General features: G+C 32.5%; 1 protein-coding gene across 4 annotated transcripts in view; it reads left to right on the forward strand.

Annotated features, from left to right (window-relative positions):
- Nucleotides 1–24,236, forward strand: part of LOC140439996 (uncharacterized) — a 994,918-nt gene that overhangs the window by 818,192 nt on the left and 152,490 nt on the right. For all 4 annotated transcript variants that reach the window (XM_072530223.1, XM_072530222.1, XM_072530221.1 and 1 more), the window contains exon 4: nucleotides 19,064–19,157. In XM_072530223.1, the coding sequence (XP_072386324.1) occupies nucleotides 19,064–19,157 (94 nt within the window). The remainder of the gene's footprint in view (nucleotides 1–19,063; nucleotides 19,158–24,236) is intronic.

The following is a 24,236-nucleotide window of genomic DNA, read 5'->3' on the forward strand; positions in this document are numbered from 1 at the left end:
GCTTTTCGAAAGAAATGGAACATGATTTTTACACTCTTTAAAAGGAAATGGTGCTTCATAAGAGGCCAAAGAACGGAGGTAAAGGAACTAATAGAACCAAAACACACAGAAAAGGATACATGAATTGACTACCTAAAAAAGCTCTTTGCAGAGGAAGACCAAACGACGGTATAACCGGAAACACCAAAAATTACCCCAAATGAAGAACTTAATATAATTGTACAGAAAGGTCGTAAAATATTTGAAAAGCTGAAGAACAGTAAAGCAGCAGGTAAAGACGGGATACCAAACGAGTTACTGAAATATTGTGGAGCAGCAATGACAGAACAATTAAAGAAGATAAAAAAACAGCCAGAAAACTACAGAGGTATAAACTATCCCAAAAACTTACATCTAAAATTTTAAAAGTACTAATAAATCAGACTATAAGTTTAGCATATGAACAACAGGGTTTTAGTAGTAGAAGATCGTGTACAGATGCAATGTTCGTTGCAATAAAATGAAAGTCAGAATAGATGAACAACTTACAGAACCTATAGAAATAGGCAGCGGAATAAGACAAGGGGACTCGTTTAGCCCTATGCTCTTCAATGTAATCATGGATGAAATCATCAAAAGCGATAACAACGGAAGAGGATACAGAATGGGAAACAAAGAATTAAAAATACTCTGTAACGCAGACGACGCAATATTAATAGCCCAAGATGAAGATAGTCTGCAAAGACTGGTCCACAGATTTAACATAAGGGCAAAAGAATTTAATATGACAATCTCATCTCAGAACACTAAAACAATAGTAGTCAGCAAAGAACCAACCAGATTAAAATAGAAATTGACGGCATCAGTATTGAACAAGTAATGGAAATAAATTACCTGGAAATTACATTGTCTAGCTATGGAGACCTGGACAAAGAAGTGAGAGATCAAGTACAAAAAGCAAATAGACTGGCAGGATGCTTAATAACACTTTATGGCGAAACAGACACATTAATACTGAGATGAAGTCAATAATTTATAAAGCCAGTGTAAGACCAATAATGACATATGCCTCAGAAACAAGACTTGACACAGCCACAATGCAAAGGCTACTGGAAACGGCAGAGATGAGAGTACTGAGAAGAATTACAGGAAATATACCAAGAGATGGAAAGAGAAGTGAAGAAAGAAGAAAATGTAACGTACAGTATATAAATGAATTGACTCAAAATAGAAAAAAAGAATGAAATAACCACATTAGCATAGTTCGGCTAATGGATTAAGTCCACAGTGAAAAGAAACTAACAGCACACACCCAACCACATTAGCAGGATGGAGAAGACCCGTGTCGTCAAAATAGCAAGAGATAAGTCTCCAATCGGCAAAAGAAGTATCGGACGACCGCGCAAGAGATGGAGTCACAACCTTCCATAGAGGTATTAATCCGCAAATGAACAATCAGACTTGCTTATAAAGAGGAAGAAGAAAAAAAGAAGGTGTAATTGTCAATCCTAACACTGCTACTGTTTCTATTAACAAATTTGTAAAAAATCAGTTTTATCTGTATTCAGATTCATGAATTAATGAATGATTGATTGATTGTTCATGAATTAGTTTTTGATCAGCAATTCAGAAAACAAGCAGTTTTCAAAATTTAATTTTTAGGTAAACGAATTTCTCTATATATTTCGGTTTTCTGTGAACGGTTTTCAGTCTTACGCGCTCTGGTAAGAATCAATGAATGAACGTTTCAGCCAGTAGATCCTATCTAAAATCATACTTCTAATCTGCCATCCACCCGAATTACTCGCGAATTGATTGGCAGACCAATATTCTTTACCTACCATAATTAAAAAAAAAGTGGAACAGTAGGTGGTACTGCAGACTAGCGCGAAGATTCGTACTATGTTTTCCGTATTTTTAAAATTTAAATAATATTTTTAAAATTCAATAAGGTTTTTTTTATTATTTATTTATTTTTTATATTTTAAGCTCAATAAATTATTATATTTGTACTAACGCCATCTGTTAACGTATTATCAAACCATACGTTGTTTACTTCTGACATACCTGTCAAATTCAGACCAAATCTTACATTAATTATAAAATATAAATAAATATCATTTGATATTAAATTTAATTATTATATAAACAAAATAATATGTTTAAAATTAATAATTGTATTTATATGAAATTATTTTAAAACAAGAAATATCATAAAAATTTTAGCAGATGATTCAATGCTGTTTCGGATGACATTTATTCCTTTTAAATGTTGACAATCGTTACGAATCGAATCTTTTAGTAACAGATATTCTTTTAATTTTTTTCTTCTCATTTATTTCTATCAACCGCAACCGTTATTTTGTGACGCTACCCGGGACGACGCGATCTTATGGCGCTAGTTTCGTGAGGCTCGCCTCAGCATTTAACTATAGAGAAAAAGTAAAACAACGCCAGTATAGAAGCTTCCCTTAAAAAAATTATAAATGGTATTATTAGTCGGTATGATTTCTCGTTACAAAGAGTTTTGTCAGACATGTACGGAAATCTACAGGCTACATTCAAATTAGAAAAGATTAAGACAAACAATCTTTGAAAGGTACTTTACAGAATGTAGAATGAAATTCGACTTTTATTGTTCTTTCTAAACTAGGCAAAGGCAATAGTAAAAAGCTTAGAAGTACTCGATACACTAATATACATATTATTTATCATTGTAAGGTATATTACATTCATTATGTAGCCTGAAATTCACAGGAGTTCTTTAGCATTCCATAGCAGACAGGTTTGGCAGGAACGTTCCCAAGCCTAATGCAGTTCATCCACATTACTTATAGAAAGCATCCTAAAGAAATGTTAAATATTCCTTAATAAACTTTAACCAAAACAGCATTTGCCCAACAACATAAAAAACATGACAGATGGCAGGGTTATTACTGGATCAAATTTATCGATGAATAGGTCCCTAAAGGTTTGATTAAAATATTCAAAGGTGGCAGTCACATATTGATTGACTCAGCTGTGATACTCCAATCAAGAAAGCAACGGGAGACTAGTTGACTTAATTTTTTCCAGAGTACTACATCTTCATTATAACAAGGAGCCCAAGAAACCCAGAGAGTCTCTGTCTCTTGTCTCTAACGATGTTCGTATTATCATAGGCACATGAGAATTATCTCGACTTCTCAGTAAGTTGTCTCAGTACAGTTCTAAGTACCGAGCAAATATTAAACGATTAAAGGGCGCTAAGAATCCTAAACTGTGCATTGAAATATAGAATGTACAGTTCCCATAATATATTCAAATTTGTTTTGTAAAAAAAACTGACACATCGATAACTGAATGATATTCAACTTGGGAGGTTAACGAACTTCTTATATTTATTGCAAGAGCTTGTTAATCTTACTATCTTCGTCTTTTTTGGTAAGTTTCAACTTTTACATCAATTTTAGTCTTCGATCTTTGAGTTTAGGTTTTATGTTAATGTTTTTGTTATGATTTGAATAGTCTACATTTTTCCTAAGTTAATCCACTTTAATAGTTAAGAGTACTCTTCTAGAGTTATGTATAGTCCGTCTAGAAACTATCCGGAATTTTATATTTTTTATAATTTTAATAGATTTTCTTTTTGTAACATTTTAAGACAAAAGTAATGCATCAAGTAGGTTATGCCGATAGTAGGTTGTGGACAAAATCGCATGACAACACCATCTGTCAAATATTGTTGTTTGTAAACAGACTTAAGATTTGTGAAATAATGTCGCAAGTAAAAAAAAGAAAAGTGGTGGAATATTTATATAGAAAGGGTGTCCGAAACGTTAAAAAATTAGTGCAATTGACTGAACTTGGAAAAAGTTCAGTGTATGAGACAATAAAGACGATAAAAAATGGCATAGATATGAGACATAGACCAGTTTCGGGTAGACCGCGTAAGATTCGCGGAAACAATTTAAATGCTTTAGTGGCGTTAGGACGACAAAATCCGCGCCTAGGGTTTCGAAAATTAGCGAACAGATTTGGAAATCAACAAAGAATAAAAGTGTGCCCAGAAACTGTCTGCATGTCACTGAAAAGGCTACATATGCAAATCATCTAAAAGTCCTATCAAGAGAAAATGTTACCTTTCAAATTTCCAAATTTCCCACTAAAATAATGGTTTGGGGAGCAATATCTCAGCGTGGTGCTACACCTCTTTGTATAGTTAATGGTACTGTTGATAGTGCGAAATATTGTGACATCCTAAATGGTTTTTTTACACGGCTTATGCTTTATATCCAGAGGGATGGCGTTTTCAACAAAATAATGCAAGATGCCATACTTCTGCGTATACTCAAGCTTGGATGCAAGAACACGAATTGGCAACAATTCCGTGGCCAGTAGCATCTCCAGATCTTAGCCCCATTGAAAACATATGGGGACTGATAAAGATTGAAGTCGAACGAGCAGCGCCACGAGATAAAGGAGGTTTGATTCGTTCAGTTTTACAGACCTGGAACACCTTTTAATATATAGTTTAGGGTGTACCTGGACGTTTAGTTAAGTGTTTAGATTTAAATGGAGGTTGTATAAGTAAATGAGATGAATTATTTGTTAAAATTTTGTATTTCAAATGATAAAAATAAATACCGTAAAATTATAATTCTGCTTTCTTTTTTCCGGATACTTTCTAGACGGACTATATATATTATACATACCTCAGTAACATCAAAGTGATTTCGTGAATGTTCCAGGAACTAATATCATTTGTGAAATAATATTACAACATCTTTAGTACCATTTAATCTGTCGCAGACAGTGGTTTTCCAAAGTTCAAGTATACATTTAAACAATTTTCAAATTTATTTTGATGTTAATTTTTCTTATCGACAGCATCAATAGAAATATTCAGTGGTGTTTAAAATGAGTGTCGTATGGTTCAACAAAGAACTCTGGAGACACTTGCACACATTTTTGTAGTACTGGCTATTTTTTTAAACTAACTAAATTGCCCACATCGAAAAATTCGTATTCGATATAGCAACGATGGATAATTTCTTTATTAGAATATAGTTTATGTATCCTATTTTATTATTTAGACATTGCTTTGACCTACTAAAAAAATAATAAAGTAGATTACCACATTATCAGTGAATGTTATTTGTTCAAACTATTTCTATTTCTTGGATACTATAAGTGTAGGACGTAAGTTCAATGTCAAGACTAATATAGAAAATCGATAAAATTATATTCAAGGGCTTCTGTATAAATATGCATATGTAATCGCTTATTATATAATTATTCATCGATGGCTATCGACAATAAAATATAGTAATGAGCGGATTTGGTATCATTTTTCGGTTGCTAAGATGCTTAAAACGTTAACTATTGTCTAATAGGAAGGTTAAATCTATAAAAGGATTGTTCAAGAGTAAACTTTTTTACATTTGAATTTTTTATCAGGATTATTTAAAAGAAATCGACTTATGGAATAATAGTTATTTATTATACAGGGAAGTTAAAAAGCTTTGATAATAATAATAGTTTAATAATGTAAACACCTGTATAAGACCATGCAGAAAGATGTGCTACTCTCGACATACCGATGCGACGCGCTAAAGGTTCCATGGGCTGTAAAGAACAACTTATGATCGATTCAGTCATTTCTAATCAGGCATACACCAAAAAAGAAACCTTTTTACTGCCTTTGTTGACTACAAGAAAGCCTTTGATTTAATACCAGATGTGTGTGGTTGCTAGAACCACCATTAGGTCCCTCCTCAGGTGGCGGATAGGGGAATGCCTGCCAGATATGGATTTTACTGACGAAATGAAATACTCGGGGTGGGCCAAAACTAGCACATGGAAATAAGAAGCATCATTTTCATTACTGTGTTAAGGTATAGATAAATTTTTCGAAACAGTTTAATACTCACACTTTTAGGCGACAATTACCATATTAGATTGATAGGGCTAAAACACTGCGATGGTGAATGCAATGGGAAACCACCCAATTATGCTCCCTAGTAAAGTCATCATGGCATCGATTAGTGAAATAAAGAAACACGAAACAACAATAGTTATGGGAGACTTTAACGCTAAAGTTGAGTAGAAGATAACGCAAAATTTTACCGAAAACTTTGGCTCGGGAGAGAGAAATCAAAGAGGTGAACGTCTAATCGAATGTTGCCAATGTAGAATAGTACGAAATCAAATAGATTACATCTTAATAAACCACCGATATCGAAACAATTTTAAAGATGTAGGACTTACCGTGACGCTGATATAAACTCATATCTATCAAAATCTACTCTGCTCGAAAATACAAATTATAGTAAAGAAATTAACAAAGCCAACAAAGATTAGTACGATATATCTCGACCCCCTTGGAACCTCAAATACGTGAACACATATCACAGCAGATAAATAGAAAAGTACATGAAATAACCAATATACCAAACCAAAAGAGAACCATCAACGAATGTTGGTACGACATACAAAACTCGATTTTAGAGGAAGTAAGAGAGTCTTTGAAACCACCTCAAATATTGGCAAATAAGTGGATGACACAGGAAATCCTAAACCTGATGGAAGTTCGACGGAAACATAAAAATAAAAATATTAACAAATACCGCGAAATTAACAAATTCATAAAATGAAAAATTAAGCAAGCCAAAGAATCTTGACTTAAAAATTTATGTACAGAAATAAAAGACCTCCAAAAAAAGTACGACAGTTTCAACCTCCACAAGAAACTTAAATATACCTCTAGAATTGGGAAACTGAAAAATGGTCACCTACTTAAAAACACAGATGGAAAAATTACGAACAAGAGTGCAAATATTGAAAGAGATACATCAGTGCCTTTTTGACGATGCTTCTCGAGAAAATGATACACCTACACATACTACCACAGCCAGTTAGACTACCTGGCTAATTGGTTTAAAACAAAGCCATTTAAAAATTAAAAAACAATTAGACAGAGGTCCCACTATACTAAAATCAAAAGTCAGAAGTCAGAAAAGTGATACAGCAAGCCAAAAATAATAAAGCACCTGGACCAGATCAGATCCCTACAAAGCTGCTTAAACTTTTGGACGAGGAAAACATTACCTACCTTATTGTAAACATAATGATGGCACCTAAAAAAAAAGAAGAATTGTTTATATATATATATATATATATATATATATATATATATATATATATATATATATATATATATATATATATACTGAGAATATATAAAGTTGATGATAATATAGTGACATTTTTAAAACATATAATGACAGAGTCGAAGAATAAGATTCACCTTCAAATATACCTGGTGAAAATAATATCAAAACTAAATCAAAAAAATATCATATTTAACGGGGGCCTTTTCCAAGGGGACTCCGTTAGTCCTCCACTATGGTTCTGTCTAGCGATGAACCCACTATCTCAGCTACTGAACTCCATTGACTCAGATTTTAGCATTCAAAATAACAATGTTGTTGTGACAAAGCTTACATAAATATAATGTATATGGATGATTTAAAATTAATGGCTTCGGCTCGAAACCACCTAGACATTTAAAAAAATCTTATCTTAAAATAAATCTAAATGTCCTCATATTCTTAAATTTTTTTCTAACTCTGGTAACTTTGTTATAATTATATTCTTTAGACTATTATTGCAGATGAGTCAAAAAGCGTATTCCTGAATTCTGAAGCTATATTCTTGTGGCATCTTAATGCAATATACTACTTTTGTTTGGAATAAGCCACAATTTTTTTAAAATTAAGTTTATTTGACGTTACAATTTCTGCTTTGGAAATCGTTCTTAAAATACAAAACGTTATTATGTTAAACAAAATTTCAAAAGGTACTTTTCCGAATTCTGTGCCTAAATTGGATGTGGCTTTGCTCGCTATCGACGGATTCATAAATAATTTTTTGAACCTTGTGTCCGTGTATTGGCACAGCAGAGAGTTTTTTAAAAGCTTGATGCGTTTCTCTTGAAGGCTAGTTATAAGTTTTTGGCATAGCCTTTGGGCTGTACTATGTTTTGGTGAGAGGTTTTTTGATGACCTTTCGATGATGTACACAAGGGGGATTAAAAGGCTAGCAGAAATATACTGGGAACCTTAGATCTCCTTTATGGCCACATCGTAAGGCAATAAAATGTTTAAAATTTTATTGATTATTTCTGTCTGCACCAGAAATTATGCTCTGTGCTTTTTTAATTGAGAGATCGGCCAATATATAGCTATGTAAGGGGACATTAGTGCAAACCTTTGGAAAATATAGTAGATGGAATTCCATCTAGTTGGTATGGATTGTACCAACAGTTTTTTCACAAACACTTGGCTACGTCTAGGAAAAGTGACCATGGTTTTAACTTCGGTAAAAACTAAATTTAATATGTGTGCAAAGCAATTCAGGTTTTTGCCCTCTTCGAATAACTTTGTTACTTCAACCACCATGTTAGCTCCATCATCCGTGCAGGCGCCAACAACTCTAGCCAGGGCGATGCCAAATTCTTTAAGGAGCTCTTTCATGGTTTGACAGATATAATCCCCAGTATAACTTTCCAGAAGGCTTTGAACCTCCAACAACATCATTGTCTCAAGACTGTTACTTTCTTAAGGCTATGTTTTCCGTTTTTTCACCGGTTATTAGTTTTAAAAGAAAAACCGGTTATAACCGGGATACAAAAAAACAACCGAAATAACCGATTATTGTGACGTAACAAAACCGGTTGTAGGTTAAAACCGGTAGTTTTTTTCCATATACATATAATACAAGTAGACCGAGCGCTGCTATAGAGCTACGTTTTCCCAGTGCGACAGAAAAAACTGACGCAAAGCAGTCCCTGCATTTCTTTTTAATTGGCCGGGTTTATAGACCACGACCATTAGAAAGCAATGCTGGGACTCCTTTATGTCAGTTTTTTCTGTTGCACTGAGAGAACGCGTATGTATTGCAGCACTCAGTCTGTATTATAAATGTCTATACTTTTGCCCACTCCTACGGGTAACCAGTTCTTACTGCATTCTGCCTAGGAATTTGTAAAGCGATTGGATTCATTTAACATAATTAGAGTCACTTCTTTGATTTTTCTCTTTTTACCATCTGTTCCTTACAGGACTATACTTGAATCTTTCCAGTGAACTCTATGTTCATTCTCCCATGCATGTTAACATATTTGAGATCTATCAAATTCTCTATTTTGATATAAAATTGATGTTCAGTTATTCCAACGTTTAATGACCTTGATGTTTCACCTAAATAAGAATGTTAGCATTCAAAAGGTTTTTTATAAATACAATTATTTGTTCTTTCTTGTTTGTTGTTAGGTTAGGTTGTTTAAGTCAGAATAGATGGACAACTTATGGAACCTATAAATACAGGCAATTGAATAACAATCCGCGAATGAACAAGAAAAATTGCTTAGATAAAGAAAAAAGAAGAAGAATGATAGGAATGTTGAATATCTTGGTAAAGTAACGTGAAGGATTGATCGGGATTTGTTGTTATGTGACTTGTTAATGATTTAATTACATGTTGATTTTGAATTGAAAATTAAATTTCTTAAAAATACTGAAAGTATTGTCATTTTAGGTTTTCTGTTTTGGAGATATACTTAGTGTTTTTCGGGAAAATTATGTTTATCATAATACTGCCAATGTCCCTATTAGTCTCACTTTTGAAGGACCAAATCGTTTCAATGATTTGTAAACAGAAAATAATTCCCCACGAAATGAAAAATATACTCCCTGTTCCATCTGTAAATTTTTTAATAAAATATACTAAGTGACATAGAAATCCGAACACCCAGTTTAAATGATTTTATTTTAATAAAATTTGGTGTAATTTATTTATCTTACTGAAAAAAACGAGTGATAAAGTTTTTAGCCTTATTAGTTGGAGATTCCGGTTTTTATGTCAATAAATAAGTCAATATGTCAATATGTCAATTTTGATTTTCCTTTCAAACTGACAATTGACACCAAATATATTTTTTTCTTTATTTGTTATCTTATATGTTGAGTTTGAGTATTTAAAAATTGCAAAAAATTGCAAAAATTGCCAGTGTATTTTGAAAATGGATTTATTCTTTCTTTGAAAAATTTTCTTTTTCGTGTATTTTCCATCATGTTAATTAAATTATCAACTTCCTCGACAGCCGCAACACCTCTTAAACACATTTTTTTACTATATATAATAGCTACACGTACTCACAAAACAATACAAAAAATAATATATTATTGTCACTGATGACTTTGACATTCATAAAATAGGTTATACCACAGTTATACTAGACTTAAACAAGGGTGTGGGTCGGTATAATCTTGGAAAAAATTCTTATACCAAGTATAACCTATATACTCGTATAAGTTATTCCATGTTTATTATTAGTGATTTTGCCTATACCTGATTTATTCCGAGTACAAGTTTTATACTTGGTTTATTAGTTATGCTCATAGTTTTTAAATTCACTAACAATCTAAAAATGAATATTTCAGCCGCAGTAAAGATCCAAATTTGGCGGATTGTGGTTCTTGACATTCTTTACGATTGGTTACGATGCCTAGAGTACGGAGACCTGTACGATTTCGTCAACTTAGTGAGTTTGATAGGGGCCGTATAATGAGACTTCGGGAAGCTGGACTTTCTTTTCGGGAAGTTGCAGTTAGAGTGCAAAGAAGTGTAGACATCGTGGTTAGGTGTTGTCAGGCATGGCTTCAAGAAGGCCGTACGCAAAGAGCAAGGGGCACTGGACGCCGCCGTAGAACAACAGACCGTGAAGATCGCCGCCTAAGATTATTGACCTTAAGAGACCGTTTCTCCACTACCCGCTCCATTGCAAATGAATGGTTTGCAAAACATGGAAGACCTATTGGCATGCGAAGTGTTTACCGACGAATGAGAAGTTTTGGCCTGTTTTCATACCCACCACATTGGGTCCTCCCTTTAACTCCAGAACACCGCCGTAATTGCCTTTAGTGGTGCAGAGAATGGTCACTCTGGAATCAGGAATGGAACAGTATTGTCTTTAGTGACGAGTCTCGATTTTGTTTAGGCATGCACGATGGTCGAGCGAGGGTTAGAAGGCGACGTGGTGAAAGGAGGAATTCACAGTGTTTTTTTTTTGAAAAACATGTTCATCACACTGTTGGAGTTATGGTTTGGGGTGCTATAGCTTATGGTTCGAGGTCACCTTTAATCTTCATCAGAGGTAACATGAACGCGTAGCGTTATATCCAAGAAGTTTCAGAACCCCACCTTTTACCCTATCTTGACACCCTGGCAAATCCAACTTTCCAACAAGATAATGCCCGATCACATGTTGCAAGAGTCACAATAGACTTTTTTCAACATAATGATGTCACATTGTTAGCATGGCCACCAAGATCTCCCGACGTATCCCCAAGTGAGCACCTGTGAGATATGATGGGTAGAAGATTGCTCAATTTGCAACGTCCTCCTCAGACTCTACAAGCACTTCGAGAGGAGTTGGTGGTTGCCTGGAATGAGATACCACAAGAGGACATTGACCACCTGATCAGAAGCTTGCCTAGGCGCGTTGGAGAATGCGTAACACATCGGGGTGCATCCACACATTATTAAAGGTAAAAGGGCTTTAAAGCAATGCAATCATTTTGAAATTTTAATCATTTACTTATTATGCTTCATTAAGTACTTATAAAAATTTTTATTAAAATAAAATCATTTAAGCTGGGTGTTCTGATTTCTATGTCACTTAGTATATGTTCGTCGAATACGTTTTTTGAGATATTTTCATTTTCGTCAGTGGTTTGATATTTTGTCACTATTTTTCTTATGTAGAAATTATTGTATATTGATCAATTTAGCATTTAGTTGTAGATTTTTTGGGCAATGTTGTTTAACAACATGTGTTTTGATATTAATATTAATAGCGTCTTTAAAGTTTATAGTCTAAACACTGTGATAAAATCCAAGAAATCCATCTTACTTATTTTACTAAACCTCCCAGCTTGTATAATGTTCGAATAAAGCGACTAATAAACACACAAAATTTATTTGCTTAACATTGTTAATAAAAACCGTTAATGTATCAAATCTAGCATTGTTTGTTTTGAAACACACCTTTATTCGTTTCCCATATTTCTTCTGAGAACAACCGTTGTCTAGGATAATATATTTATTTATAAACAGACATGTCAAACGATTTCAATGGCAAAATAAATATTCAGGTTGTTATTTCGGGAGACCGGTTTTACATTTAGCATTAGTAAACTGTATTTTTGGCTGTAGCGATTGCGAGACGTTTTAAATTTGTCTTCCAAAATGTAGGTTATAACGTACTAAGTACTTAATATAGACCAATAAAAAGTAGCATAAAAGATCTGAAGAAAGCCCTGATATTATAACTGAATTATAAATCTGTAGATTTCTTTGTAGTTAAGAGTTTTACAGTTTATTATGGGACTGATACGTATAATTATAAAAAATAACAAGTTAAATAACGTTTTGGCTTGCACATCAGAAACCGTGATCGGAATAAACATACGAGTTATTTATGCTTTGTAAATTTAAAGCAATATATTAAGTTCCAACAGTTTTATTTACACCCTCCCTTTGTTATATACCAGGGAAATAATTTTTTTTCGTGACACTGAACCCACCAGGCAAACGATAATTACGATAATTGTTTTGACTTGTATGGACCTTTATAAAAAGAACCTATATGTTTTCTGCAGTCGATTTTTTTGGATTTAATTAGTTATTAACAAATGAATGTTAAGAAACGGTAAATTTTCAATGTTTTCGTCTGTCCGCAAAAAGTGAAGCATTGGAAACACATTTAAGATCAATAAACTTATGTCATATAAAAACCTTCAAAATAACGTTTTTTAATTATTTTTATCCTTATTTGCTGCTTAGAAATTTGCAAAATTAATCGGAAATTTAGTAGTATATTGGCAATATCCCTAATTTAAAATCAAAATGGACTTAAACTAATGGACTTAAGCTTTCACCTTATACTTTTTGTTTTTTTAAATTAGATGTACAACCTATTTAAAAATTTCCTCGAAAAACGTTAAAATCGGCTTTTTTCGGCATTGTTAATTGTTTTTTATTTTACGTTTACACAAACTGTAAAAAAAAATTAAATAAATTAGATGGTTTATTTAAGAAGTAATTTATTTGAACAATACATAGTCGTAATATACGCAAAAAGTACATACATATTAAAAAAAGAAATGTCGAAATCCATAAACAAGAACCACAGATACAGATAACAGTTAACCCTTCACTGCTCCCGCGACTTTCAAAGACGGTCGATTTTGAGGACCACACTTGTGGACAATTCCGTTGAAAGATACCTTTCAAAGTTGTAAAATTAAAACTTTAAAATATGTTCTTTCAAATGACGATAATTAGATATTTTAATTGCTATAAACAAAGTTGCTGGAAATTAAAAAAAGGAACTAACCTCGTCCCAAATTGTCTTAAAACAACTTTTTTTTTGTAGAAAGTTGTTAAAAGATGCAAGCTTTTAAGAAGAAGTTATTCTAATTGTTTATAAACAAAAAATAGACAAGTTTTGCAAAATAATTTTGCAATATTTAAAATCGATTTTCCAAAATTTTTTTATATAATATCGATATAATAAAGCTTGTTCTTTCATAAGCTGTTTTTAGGATTACTGTAGCTTCACAGTATCATTTCTGAATATTGTTGTAAAAAAAATTTAATTTGGGTTAAACCAATTACATAACTTTTAAAATTTAAAAAAAAAACTATTTGATCGATCGCTTTGAAATTTTCGAAGGAGTTTCCAGAGGAACCAGTACTCCGGGTAATATGAAGGTTCTAGGTTTGTTTTTAAAAAAGTGTTAATTACATTCATAAGATACCGAAATTTCTGACTTATTTAGCAACTTTCTAAGTAAGAAATAAGGTTATAAACATTTAAAAAACTCTATTTTGAAGGTTATTATATGACTTAAGTTTATTACTCTTAAATTTATTTCAAATGCCGCACTTTTTACTGATAGACGCAAACAGTAAAAATTTACCGTTTTTGACCTTACTTTCTTAATAATTACACTAATTTAACTAATTAAATCCAAAGAATTCAGGAAGACCTTCAGGAAAGATATAGCTTCTTGTTAGAGAGGTCCGTACAACTCAAAACAACTGTCGTTTGCCTGGCCGATTTACTGTCACAAACAGGGTACATTTTTTTGTTTATTTCCCTGGTCTATTATACAAATAACTGTACTTTTCTTACACATTCTAAACAACAAGACTAAAATGGCGTTGTCAGCATTTTTCAGACGTTTTATATTACAATTTTAGCTTATATAAAATTAAATTATTATTTAGATTCCCATCATAGATTAAAGATAAATGAGTGGTAAGTCTTATAGACTTTTCCAGATAGCTACCTGAATAGTCTTTTGTGTATACTCTACATCAATGTGTGTCACATTCGGAAAGGTTTTAGCTCCGGTTGTCGAGTCCAGGCCTTGATTAAAGTTCACCCTTGCTCAGCTTCATTGCATTTTGTGTGTTCCTAATCTCTTCTTATTTCACGAGAAACTAAAGACTAAAACTTGATCAAAGACTAATGAAACGTGGATTTAATATGTAACTGCGACAGTGATTATCAAAGGCAAAAGGCGATGAGGAAAAAGAGCTAGATGGAACCTCAAAACAGTTAAAGTGGTAATATGGCTTCGATAAGATTGAGAGCATATTTTTGTTACGAGCATGAAAGATGGGACTTTAAAAATTCAATAATTATTGGTTTCTCTTGAATTTGGGGTTAACAAATCTTTTTCTCCTTTTCTTGTTACTGGTTGTTTTGATTGTAAGGAAGAACTCCACTAAATTTGGGAAAATGTTCTTTTTTCTCGTATATTTTTATCTTGTTATCTATCAAAGAGAAAGTCCTAGGATCCTGAAACTTACTACATAGATTTCTCTTAATATAAGAAATCTCTACTAAATTGGGGGTTAACACAAGCCTTCCTTACCTTCCTTTTTTTAATTTTTGTGTGCTTTTTTCTGAAAGAAAAATTTAAGTCTTTAAAATTATTACCTTGGTTCCTCCTGGTGTAGGTAAGGACCTTATTAAATCTTGGAACAATATGTATTGCCTATTGTATTATGCCTTTTATTTTTCTTGAAGAAAAAGTCCTATAGTTTTTACACTTATTACATTAACTCCTTGTCTTACTATACCTATATGTTCTTGTTCTTAAAGAAAAAGAATTTTTAATGTTGGTACATATGTAGGTTCCTTTATTTGTTCTATTAATATTTTTATACTGTTTTTCCCTGAAGTAAAGGTTCAATTTTTGCAACTTTTTACTTAGGTTCCTCCCAGTGTATGTAAGCACCTTATTGAATTCGGGTAAATATGTATGAGTCTTCCTGTTACCTTCTTATGTATTTTCTTGCTCTAGGAGGAAAAGTTAAAGAGTCTTAAAACTTAGTACATTGGTGATACATTTGTTAGGTCTTTAGATACTCAATTTTATCGGTATATTGATATAGGTTTCTCATTGTATATTTTGTCGCTCTATAACTCGAAAATAAATATTGGAACTACAATATCTTGGCCTTATAATTAAACCTAAATAAAATTTTCTTTGAAGAATAGAAAATAGTAGACTCTCGAAACAAGTACTCGCATGGACACCTACCGAAAGACCGAGGGAGGACCGAAAAAAACATGAATGGAAGCATTGGATAAAAATATTCAAATAACTTTTGCTTCTACTTCTTTTTATATAGACATGACTCTGTCTGTTTTTCAATGTGCCTCCAGTAAGTTGTCGTACCATCGTTTTCGTGGTCTATCTACTGATCGTCTTCCTATTGGGAACCGTCTCTTGCCGTCTTTACTACTCTATTTGTTGTCATTCGGCTTATATGATCGTTCGATTCTACTCTTCTATTTCTTACCCAGTTTTTGATGTTCTCCACCTTGCCCCTACGTCGTATATCTGTACTTCTAGCTGTGTCCCATAGTGTCTTAACATCAAGTGTTTTCATCTCTGCTGTTTCTAACATCCTTTTTGTCATCTCTGTGTCAGGTCTTGTTTCTGCCGCGTATGTCATTATTGGTCTGATGACTGTTTTGTAAATTCTGCCTTTCGTTTCTTTCCCGATATTTTTATGTCTCCATGTTTCATTTAGGCAGCCTGCGGCTATGTTTGCTCTATTCACTTGATCTTCCACTTCAGTTTCGAGCTTTGCGTAGCTAGATAATGTGATGCCTAGATATTTAAACTCCATTTTATGGATTATTATATTAAAATGGTGCAGCATACGTTGTAAACCAACTTCACTTTGAGAGAGTAGTATTGCGTCGTCTGCATAGCAGATTATTTTAAGTTGTTTTTCTCCCATTTGGTATCCTTTAGTAGTTCCTAATTTTTTTATCATTTCATCCATAAGCAGGTTGAACAATAGAGGACTCATGGAATCTCCCTGTCTTATCCCATTGCCAGCTTCAATAGGGTCGGTTAGTTCTTCTTCTACTTTTAATTTTAATGTGTTGTTTTGGTAGATATTTTCGATCGTTTTGATTATTCCTAGAGGTATCTCTCTTGCGTACAATAAGTGGATAACGTCTTTTAATTTGACCCGGTCAAATGCCGTCTTAAGGCCCACGAAACATAGATGCACTTGCCTCATTATAAATATAGCGTCGGTGCATGATCTTCCCAACCTAAAAAACCTTGTTGTTTTTCTGCTAGTGTTACACTTTCATTCAGTTTATTTGTTATAACTTTGGTTGTTAATTTTAGTGCTGTGTTTAATAAATTAATTCCTCTGTAATTTTCCGGAAATGATTTGTCTCCCTTTTTGAAGAGAGATATTAGGATGCTTGATCTCCATTCTTGAGGAATTCTGTTTTGTTCTATTATTTTTTGGATTAGTCTTAATAGTTGTTTGGTCAGATCTGGTCCTCCGTACTTAGGAGTTCGTTCGGTATTCTGTCCTCTCATAGTGATTTTCTATTTTTTAATTTCATTAATGCTTCCTTTACCTCTTCCTCCTCAATATTTATTTTTTCGTTTGTCGTCACCTCTGGTGTTGGTGGTTCATTATCGTCACCTTTAGCAAATAGGGATCGAAATTAGTCTACCTATGATTCCTTCTGAATAAGTTTCGTTTTTATTAGTTCGTTTATCTCTTTTCTTTGTCCTCTGCTCATTCTCCATATTTATTTTTGTGTTCCATAGAAGTCGTGTTTCATTTGTTTTGAGAAACTCTGCCAGTGTTCTTTTTTTATTTGTCTAACTAAAGTATTCGTTTCATTTCTGATTCGTTTATAGTGGTTGTATGCCTGTTGTGTTTATTGTGTTCTGTGTTGTAAAAAGGCTTTTTTCTTTTCTTTACATTTTGTCTTCACTTCCTCTCTAAACCGTGGTGTTTTCTTTTTTGATATGTTAGTATTCTTTACTTTCCGTTCTCCAAGTGATTCTGTTGCTGCGTTGCTACACCTTCTTTGGCCCTGTTTTGTTTTGCTAATCCACTGTAGATTAGTATGTATTCACCTAATTTTGATTGACCTTTTCCTTTCTTTTTTGTTTCTGGAAGAGCAAAAATGTCAATTTCTTTCTCCTTCAACACTTGGGTATTTTTGGTTCCCTTGAGTTGGGTGATCTGATATTCCAAGTAGTAATTTTTATCTGGGTTTTGGCTGTTTTTCGCTTGTCCTTATTTCTTGCCGTGGTCGTCTTCATAGTATCAATCCTGTTTCGAGGATGTACATTGTTTCTTTGAGCAGTATTTGTTTTTACGATTGGTAAGTTGCTAACCTTGCCAATCACCCTCCATATTTTATCCGGGCTTGGGACTGGCTGTGGTAATCGCGGAGCTACTCAAACCACCATGCAATCACCCCAGGCAGTGCTAACTTTTGCTTGTAGCAGTATTTCAGAGGGGTATTGATAATCTGGTATAAGAACCATTAACCCCTACTCGTATTCTCTTACGCCCTCTCCTATTGTCTGTTTTTGACCCATCAGTGTAATAAATGAGGGCTATCTTGTGATTATAACAATTTCGTTTGACTCACAATACTTTCGTAAACTCACAATCGTTTATGACGAACTTTAGTGTTCGAAAACTGAATTATTATATTGTAATTTGTTTAATACAGTTCCTTAAAAACTATAAAACAAATATTTAATCTTACTACTTTTTAAAATATTTATGGCAAAAAAGTGTTTAAAAAAATATGAGTAATGTATTTTCATAAACTATCTTTTAAGAAAAAGTTATATGTTTTATTTAATATCAATTATAGTACAGCTGATGAATTTTATTTTACTTTAACTAATCAACATGACATCTCCTCATGATTCAGATATAATAATAATTAGAAATGTATTAAAAAACTGTTATTAAATCATTATTTAAGTAGGTATATAAGTTTTATTCATCTTTCCAAGTAGAGTTATGTACATAATGGAGATAAGCGCACATCAAAAGCTATAGCGTCCTGCCGGCGCCCGTGCCTTAAGATAAGGTAGGCAACCTTCCTGTCTGTGCATTAAAAATGGGTTTTCTCGATTTGAATGGATTCAAACAATGTACTACATTTTTGTAGTTTGGATATCCTGGGAAAACTAGACATTTAATGCAGTCTGCAAAGGATGATAACTACGGAGTGGTTAAGTTGACCAATTTTATAGAGTTTAACATTTTTTTACTCTGCAGATGTAAAAGTGGTAGAAGTTGCCTGAATTCACCATTACTGTAGCCTTTTAAGTCCGGCTTCTGTATGTTGTTGTTCTTGATATCTTCTACTTCTTTGTCATTGAGTTCTAGAAGTCCTCAATTCTAGGAAAAAGAAGAAAAAATACAGTTCCTGAAAGACAAAAGCTTATTCAATAACATTTTTACCATTTGTGTATACCCTATATGTTAAAAATCTAACCTAATGTTTCTATATTTATATTTTCTCGCTAATAACTCAGCAATTGATACGTTTTTGTAAATCAAAGAAATATCAATTATCTTGCAATAAGATTGTACTTAAATTATTATAAATAATTGTTGGCTATGTATCTGTTTATCTAAAATATTAATTATATAATTTTCTTTTCAGATGCCCCAAGCGAGAGCCTGTATATGATCGGTGGAGTTTGTGTTGCTATGTTTATGGTAGGATTAATAATCGTACTATTAGCAGTTACAATTAGGTAAGAAATTAAAACTTAAAACTTTTATTCAAATAGTTGGGGGCAAGTGATTTATTTAATTTATTCCATGTTTACAGCTATAGACATTTGTAGTTAATTTTTGGAAAATTATGACTTTTATGCTTTTTGTCGATGTTTCGCCAAAATATTGCAAATTTTGTTTTAATGCAGTTTTTGACTTGACAGGAAAAATTTGGAATTGATACTACCCAAACACTTTCAATAAACTGATACTTTTTGACAAGAATATAGTAAATTTGTAAAAATCATAGATGCCTGAATTCTCTAGCTAATGATATCTAATGATGTGCCACAAATGGTCTATTTCATATTTAGAAATAAAGGTTTGTGGTACTGGACGGGAGGGGGTTAACAAATGACACATGTCTATATCGTTAAAAATGACCCCTTTGGAATAAAAATCAATCTGTTTTAATATTTTTACAAAACCAATAAAAATTGACAAATATCTTCACTTGCCCTCAACTATTATAATAAGAATTGCGCTTAGCTATTTTGAGGCCACTTAAAATCAATATAAATTGTGTTTTGGATTTTATCCACAGCAAAGTCAGTATTAAAAAAGATGTTTATTGCAATTAAAAGAAGATGTTAGTAAACAATTTTGTCGATTGTTGTGATAATAAAAATTTTGATGTGTTATATCGTGTTAAAGTCTACATTGTTTGCTTAAAAATCTTACGTTCTTAATTAAGAATTGGAGCAAATTTAAATATTTCATTAAAAAGATTTGTTTCAAGGAGTTTGAAACTCGACTAATATTGTTGTACTTAATTTTTGACAGAACTATTGAGAAGTATTTTATCAAATTCTCATGCTAAATTGAACGCATTTTTTACCAGCGTTATTCGTGATGTTACTTCACTAGCTCCAGTATCATATTGCCCATTAATTTCAACCTTCAAAGTTAAATAAAAAAAATTTAAAATTTGTCACACAAGTACCAGTCTTTTTTGTCTGTATGAACTGTGGCACATTAAATTGCATCATCTATTTTTGGTATTATGCTCCTCTCGAAATAACATTAAAATCTATTCACTGATAGACCAATGCGTATCTTATTTCTATATATCTTATTATAATATAGCTTATTTCTAACCTAAACTCAGCAGTATTTACATAGCGATGAAATCAATCTTCATGGTTCCGAGCTTAAATTAAATTTCTTTCGTGTTTGGAGATAGTCTGTACAATGGTTTCAATCCCAGGACTTTGGGAATGTTATTGTTTCAAATTTATCAAGGAGCGTCAATGATATTCCTTAGTACCTTGTTCTGGAAATTGTAGATACTACTTTCGCTGGCACAATCTCCTAGTTGTTTGCCATAACTCGAAACAGTTTTGAGGATTTGATTGTAGAGCAACAATGTGTGATACCCAGATATTTTGCATCATTCTCATGTGGAACCTGGACCACATTTAGTCTTACTAGAATATAGTGTCTCTATTTTGTGTGTTTTCCGTTTTTCTGCGATTAGTTTCTGCATTTTGTTAACGATTTCTGCAGATTACGCACTGATTCTTCTTGATTATTTTCAACTGGCATAACTACCATATCATCAGCGAATGTGGCAATATTGGTTGAAATCAGGGATATTTCTGGTGTACAAAAAAAAATACAAAACTTGTTTTAAACGAATTTGTCTTAAATCAGAGTATACTTTCTTCTTCTTGATTCTGAAGCGATTCTAATAGATAATAGTGTAGTTTATGTATTAATCCGTTATGCCATATCGTCTCAAAAGCTTTGACCACATCCAGGATGACGGTAGTGTAAACTTTTTTTTGTTACATTGCTATTTCTATGATTTTAGTAATCCTGTGAATTTGGTAACTAGTAAAATAGCTTTCTCTAAAACCCAATTGGTTTTATGGAATTAGATTTCTTCCTTCAATTATTGGCTTCAGTCTTTGAAGATTTATTTTATAAAGCTTTGAAATCACAGGAAGAAACGATCGATATACGTAGGTCTATATGACGATAAGTTGGTAAGTTGATTTTGCAAATGTATGGAATAAATTCATTATTTCAGAAACAAACGACTTTTAAAAAAAATCTTTAGACACTTCAATTTTAATTTTTGAATGGCCATCAACTGCTATATATGTGTTGGACATTACGTCATCAGTATCGACGTAATGACGTAATCGACGATTTTTTTTAAATACAAACCGAGGTCACGCGACAGCTCATTTGAAAGGTCTGCTTATCGCCTTTGCAACGATATAATCATTTGAATATTTATTTCTACAGGGTTCACCAAAATTATGAACTTTGTTAAGTAACATGGAGTTACAATAAATATTCATTCATTGAACTAAAATACACTCAGGAACGCCACTGAGAATAAAACAAAATAGTATTTTTGCTGGTTCCGAAAAAAAAATACATTGATAACAAACAATGCTACATTATAATCTGAAATTAATTATTGTAGTAGTATATATAAGTATTCCAAGTTATTTTTCAAAAATATTTAAATCAATGTTGTCATTGACTCTTAATTTGTGAATGATCTACGAATCTGTCAAATAATAGACGTCAAATTTTTACTCTTCGAGTTTTTTACCGACATTAATAACAGCATTTACAAAAATGAAACTAATAGAAACAGAACGAATCGAGATTTTAATCATGATTGGTTATGGAGATAGAGTGAGGACTCAAGCAGAAGTTTAGCAGAGTCAATGTCCACCAATCAACTGTTGTAACAGTGCTTAAAAAGGAGAAGTTTCATCCATATAAAGTACATCTGGTCCAGGAGCTATTAAAAGGTGACTTTGATAGAAGAATCGAAATCTGCAAAACCGTTATGGAAAAATGTAACAGAGATGAGGGTTTCATACAAAAGGTACTTTTTTCTGATGAAGCGTCTTTTATGCTGAACGGTCACTTAAATCGCCAGACATATCGATACTGAGCCAGTGAAAATCCACATTGGATGGAAGGGTATATGACACAATATTCCGAAAAGGTGAATGTTTGGGCCGGCATTATAAACAATCAAATTGTAGGGTCATATTTTGTTGAGGAAAGCTTAACTGCTATCTAGAATTTCTTCATCTGTTGCCAAAGCTATTTCCAAATAGAAATAATTTGTGGTACCAACATGATGGTGACCCCCCACACTACGGCGTTGAGGTATGAAATTTAACGTTTTTCCAGGTAGGTGGATAGGTAGAAGGGGGCCCATCAAATGGCCACCAAGGTCTCCAGAATTGACTGCGTTTGACTTTTTTTGTGAAGACATTTAAAGAGCAGTGTATCAAAATCGACCGAATAATGTAGAAGAGTTGAAGAAGCGCATAAAAACGGAAATTGCACAAATAACACCTGAAGTCATCGAAAACGTTGGGAAAGAATTTATTGTCCATCTTTTATATTGTATTATTGCTGAAGGTCGTTCATTTGAACATTTGTTGTAATTTAATTGTATTTAAGTACACATTTATTGTAAGTCAATTGTATTAATAAACCAACAGTTTTGGTTAACCCTGCAGAAATAAATATTCAAATGATAATATCGTTGTAAAGGCGATAAGGAGACCTTTCAAATAAGATGTCGCGTGATCTCGGTTTGTATTTACGATTACGTCATTACGCCGACACTGATGACGTAATGTCCAACACATATATAGCAGTTGATGGCCATTCAAAAATTTAAATTGACGTGTTTTAAGATTTTTTTTAAAAGTCGTCTGTTTCTGAAATAATGAATTTATTCCATACATTTGCATCATACTGTATAGGTATCATAATTACTTTCACCACTTCGGAATAAATTTGAGTCTATATGAGGCATTAAAAAGGTGGGTTAATTTTGTAGTAGTTTATAATATAATAAATAATTAATATAATACAACTATTAAAACAAGTTTTTTCAATAAAAGGGCTAAAATTAGTCGCTAAAGGTTTTAAAACAGTTTTCTTACTCTTGTATTGTAATACTCTGTCTTAACTTACTCTCTTAACTCTCTTAATACTCTCTTCAACTCTTCGAGACATGATCTATATAAGGTTATGAATGTATTCTTTTAGAAATTCTAAGCAACTTAAGTAGTATTGCGGACGATAAACACAACTGCGGATTTGGTCGTGATCGTGAAGGGCCGTAAGCTGCAGTACTTGGGACATATAATGAGAAATCAAGGCAGATACGAGCTACTTTAATGCATTTTGCAAGGTAAAATTAAAGGAAAAAGGGCCCTAGGACGAAGAAGAATATCCTGGCTTGCTAACCTGAGAACATGGTATAGAAAGACCTCAACACAGATATTTCGTATAGCAACCAACAAAGTCATCATAATTTCTCAAGATCAAACTCATTATTAAGCCAGACAATTGGCCCAATTTTCTATCATAAGTATACGTGTTCAATGGGTAAAAAATCAGTAGAACTGTCAGTCTAGGAGCCCTCTAGGAGTATGTACTTTTATGTCACCTCGGTACCTTGACATTTTTTATATTTTTTGGTGCGTAGATTAAATTTTTGATTGTACCAGGCTAAAAACCCGTCAGATAATTTGTTATTAACAATTAAATTGGTTAAATGAATATTTCCTAAACTTTAAAAATATTTAATTTTACCAAAAAAAATAATTCATTTTTTTTTAAATGACGTTTGATAAATTTTGATCCAATTGTTAAAACCAGATTTATAACAAATGTGAAAAATAATTGCAAAATAGACATTCGATGGGGCTCTTTAAAGTATAAATCAGCTTTCATACGTGCGATTAACTTTCAAAATCCTGTATTTTAATGCCAAATGGTTCATCTTTTAAAATTAAGCTACAAACTTTGAAAATCTAGCTAGGGAAAGTTATAGAACAACTCAAAACGAGGCGGCGCTCGTTAACCGCGCCCATAAATCAATTTTCAATATCTCGGCAAAAAACTAAAATTTACATTTACCAAATCTTAAAATGTTCGTTTGGAATTTTTCTACAACTTCAGTTAACCAAACTGGCTCAATTTTTTTAAACCTCTTATAAACAAATTAATTCACCACGTTTTAACGAAAATTTTTGATTATAATTATTTGATTACAATTAAAT

The sequence above is a fragment of the Diabrotica undecimpunctata genome, chromosome 4, assembly GCF_040954645.1.
Source record: "Diabrotica undecimpunctata isolate CICGRU chromosome 4, icDiaUnde3, whole genome shotgun sequence".
NCBI lineage: Eukaryota > Metazoa > Arthropoda > Insecta > Coleoptera > Chrysomelidae > Diabrotica > Diabrotica undecimpunctata.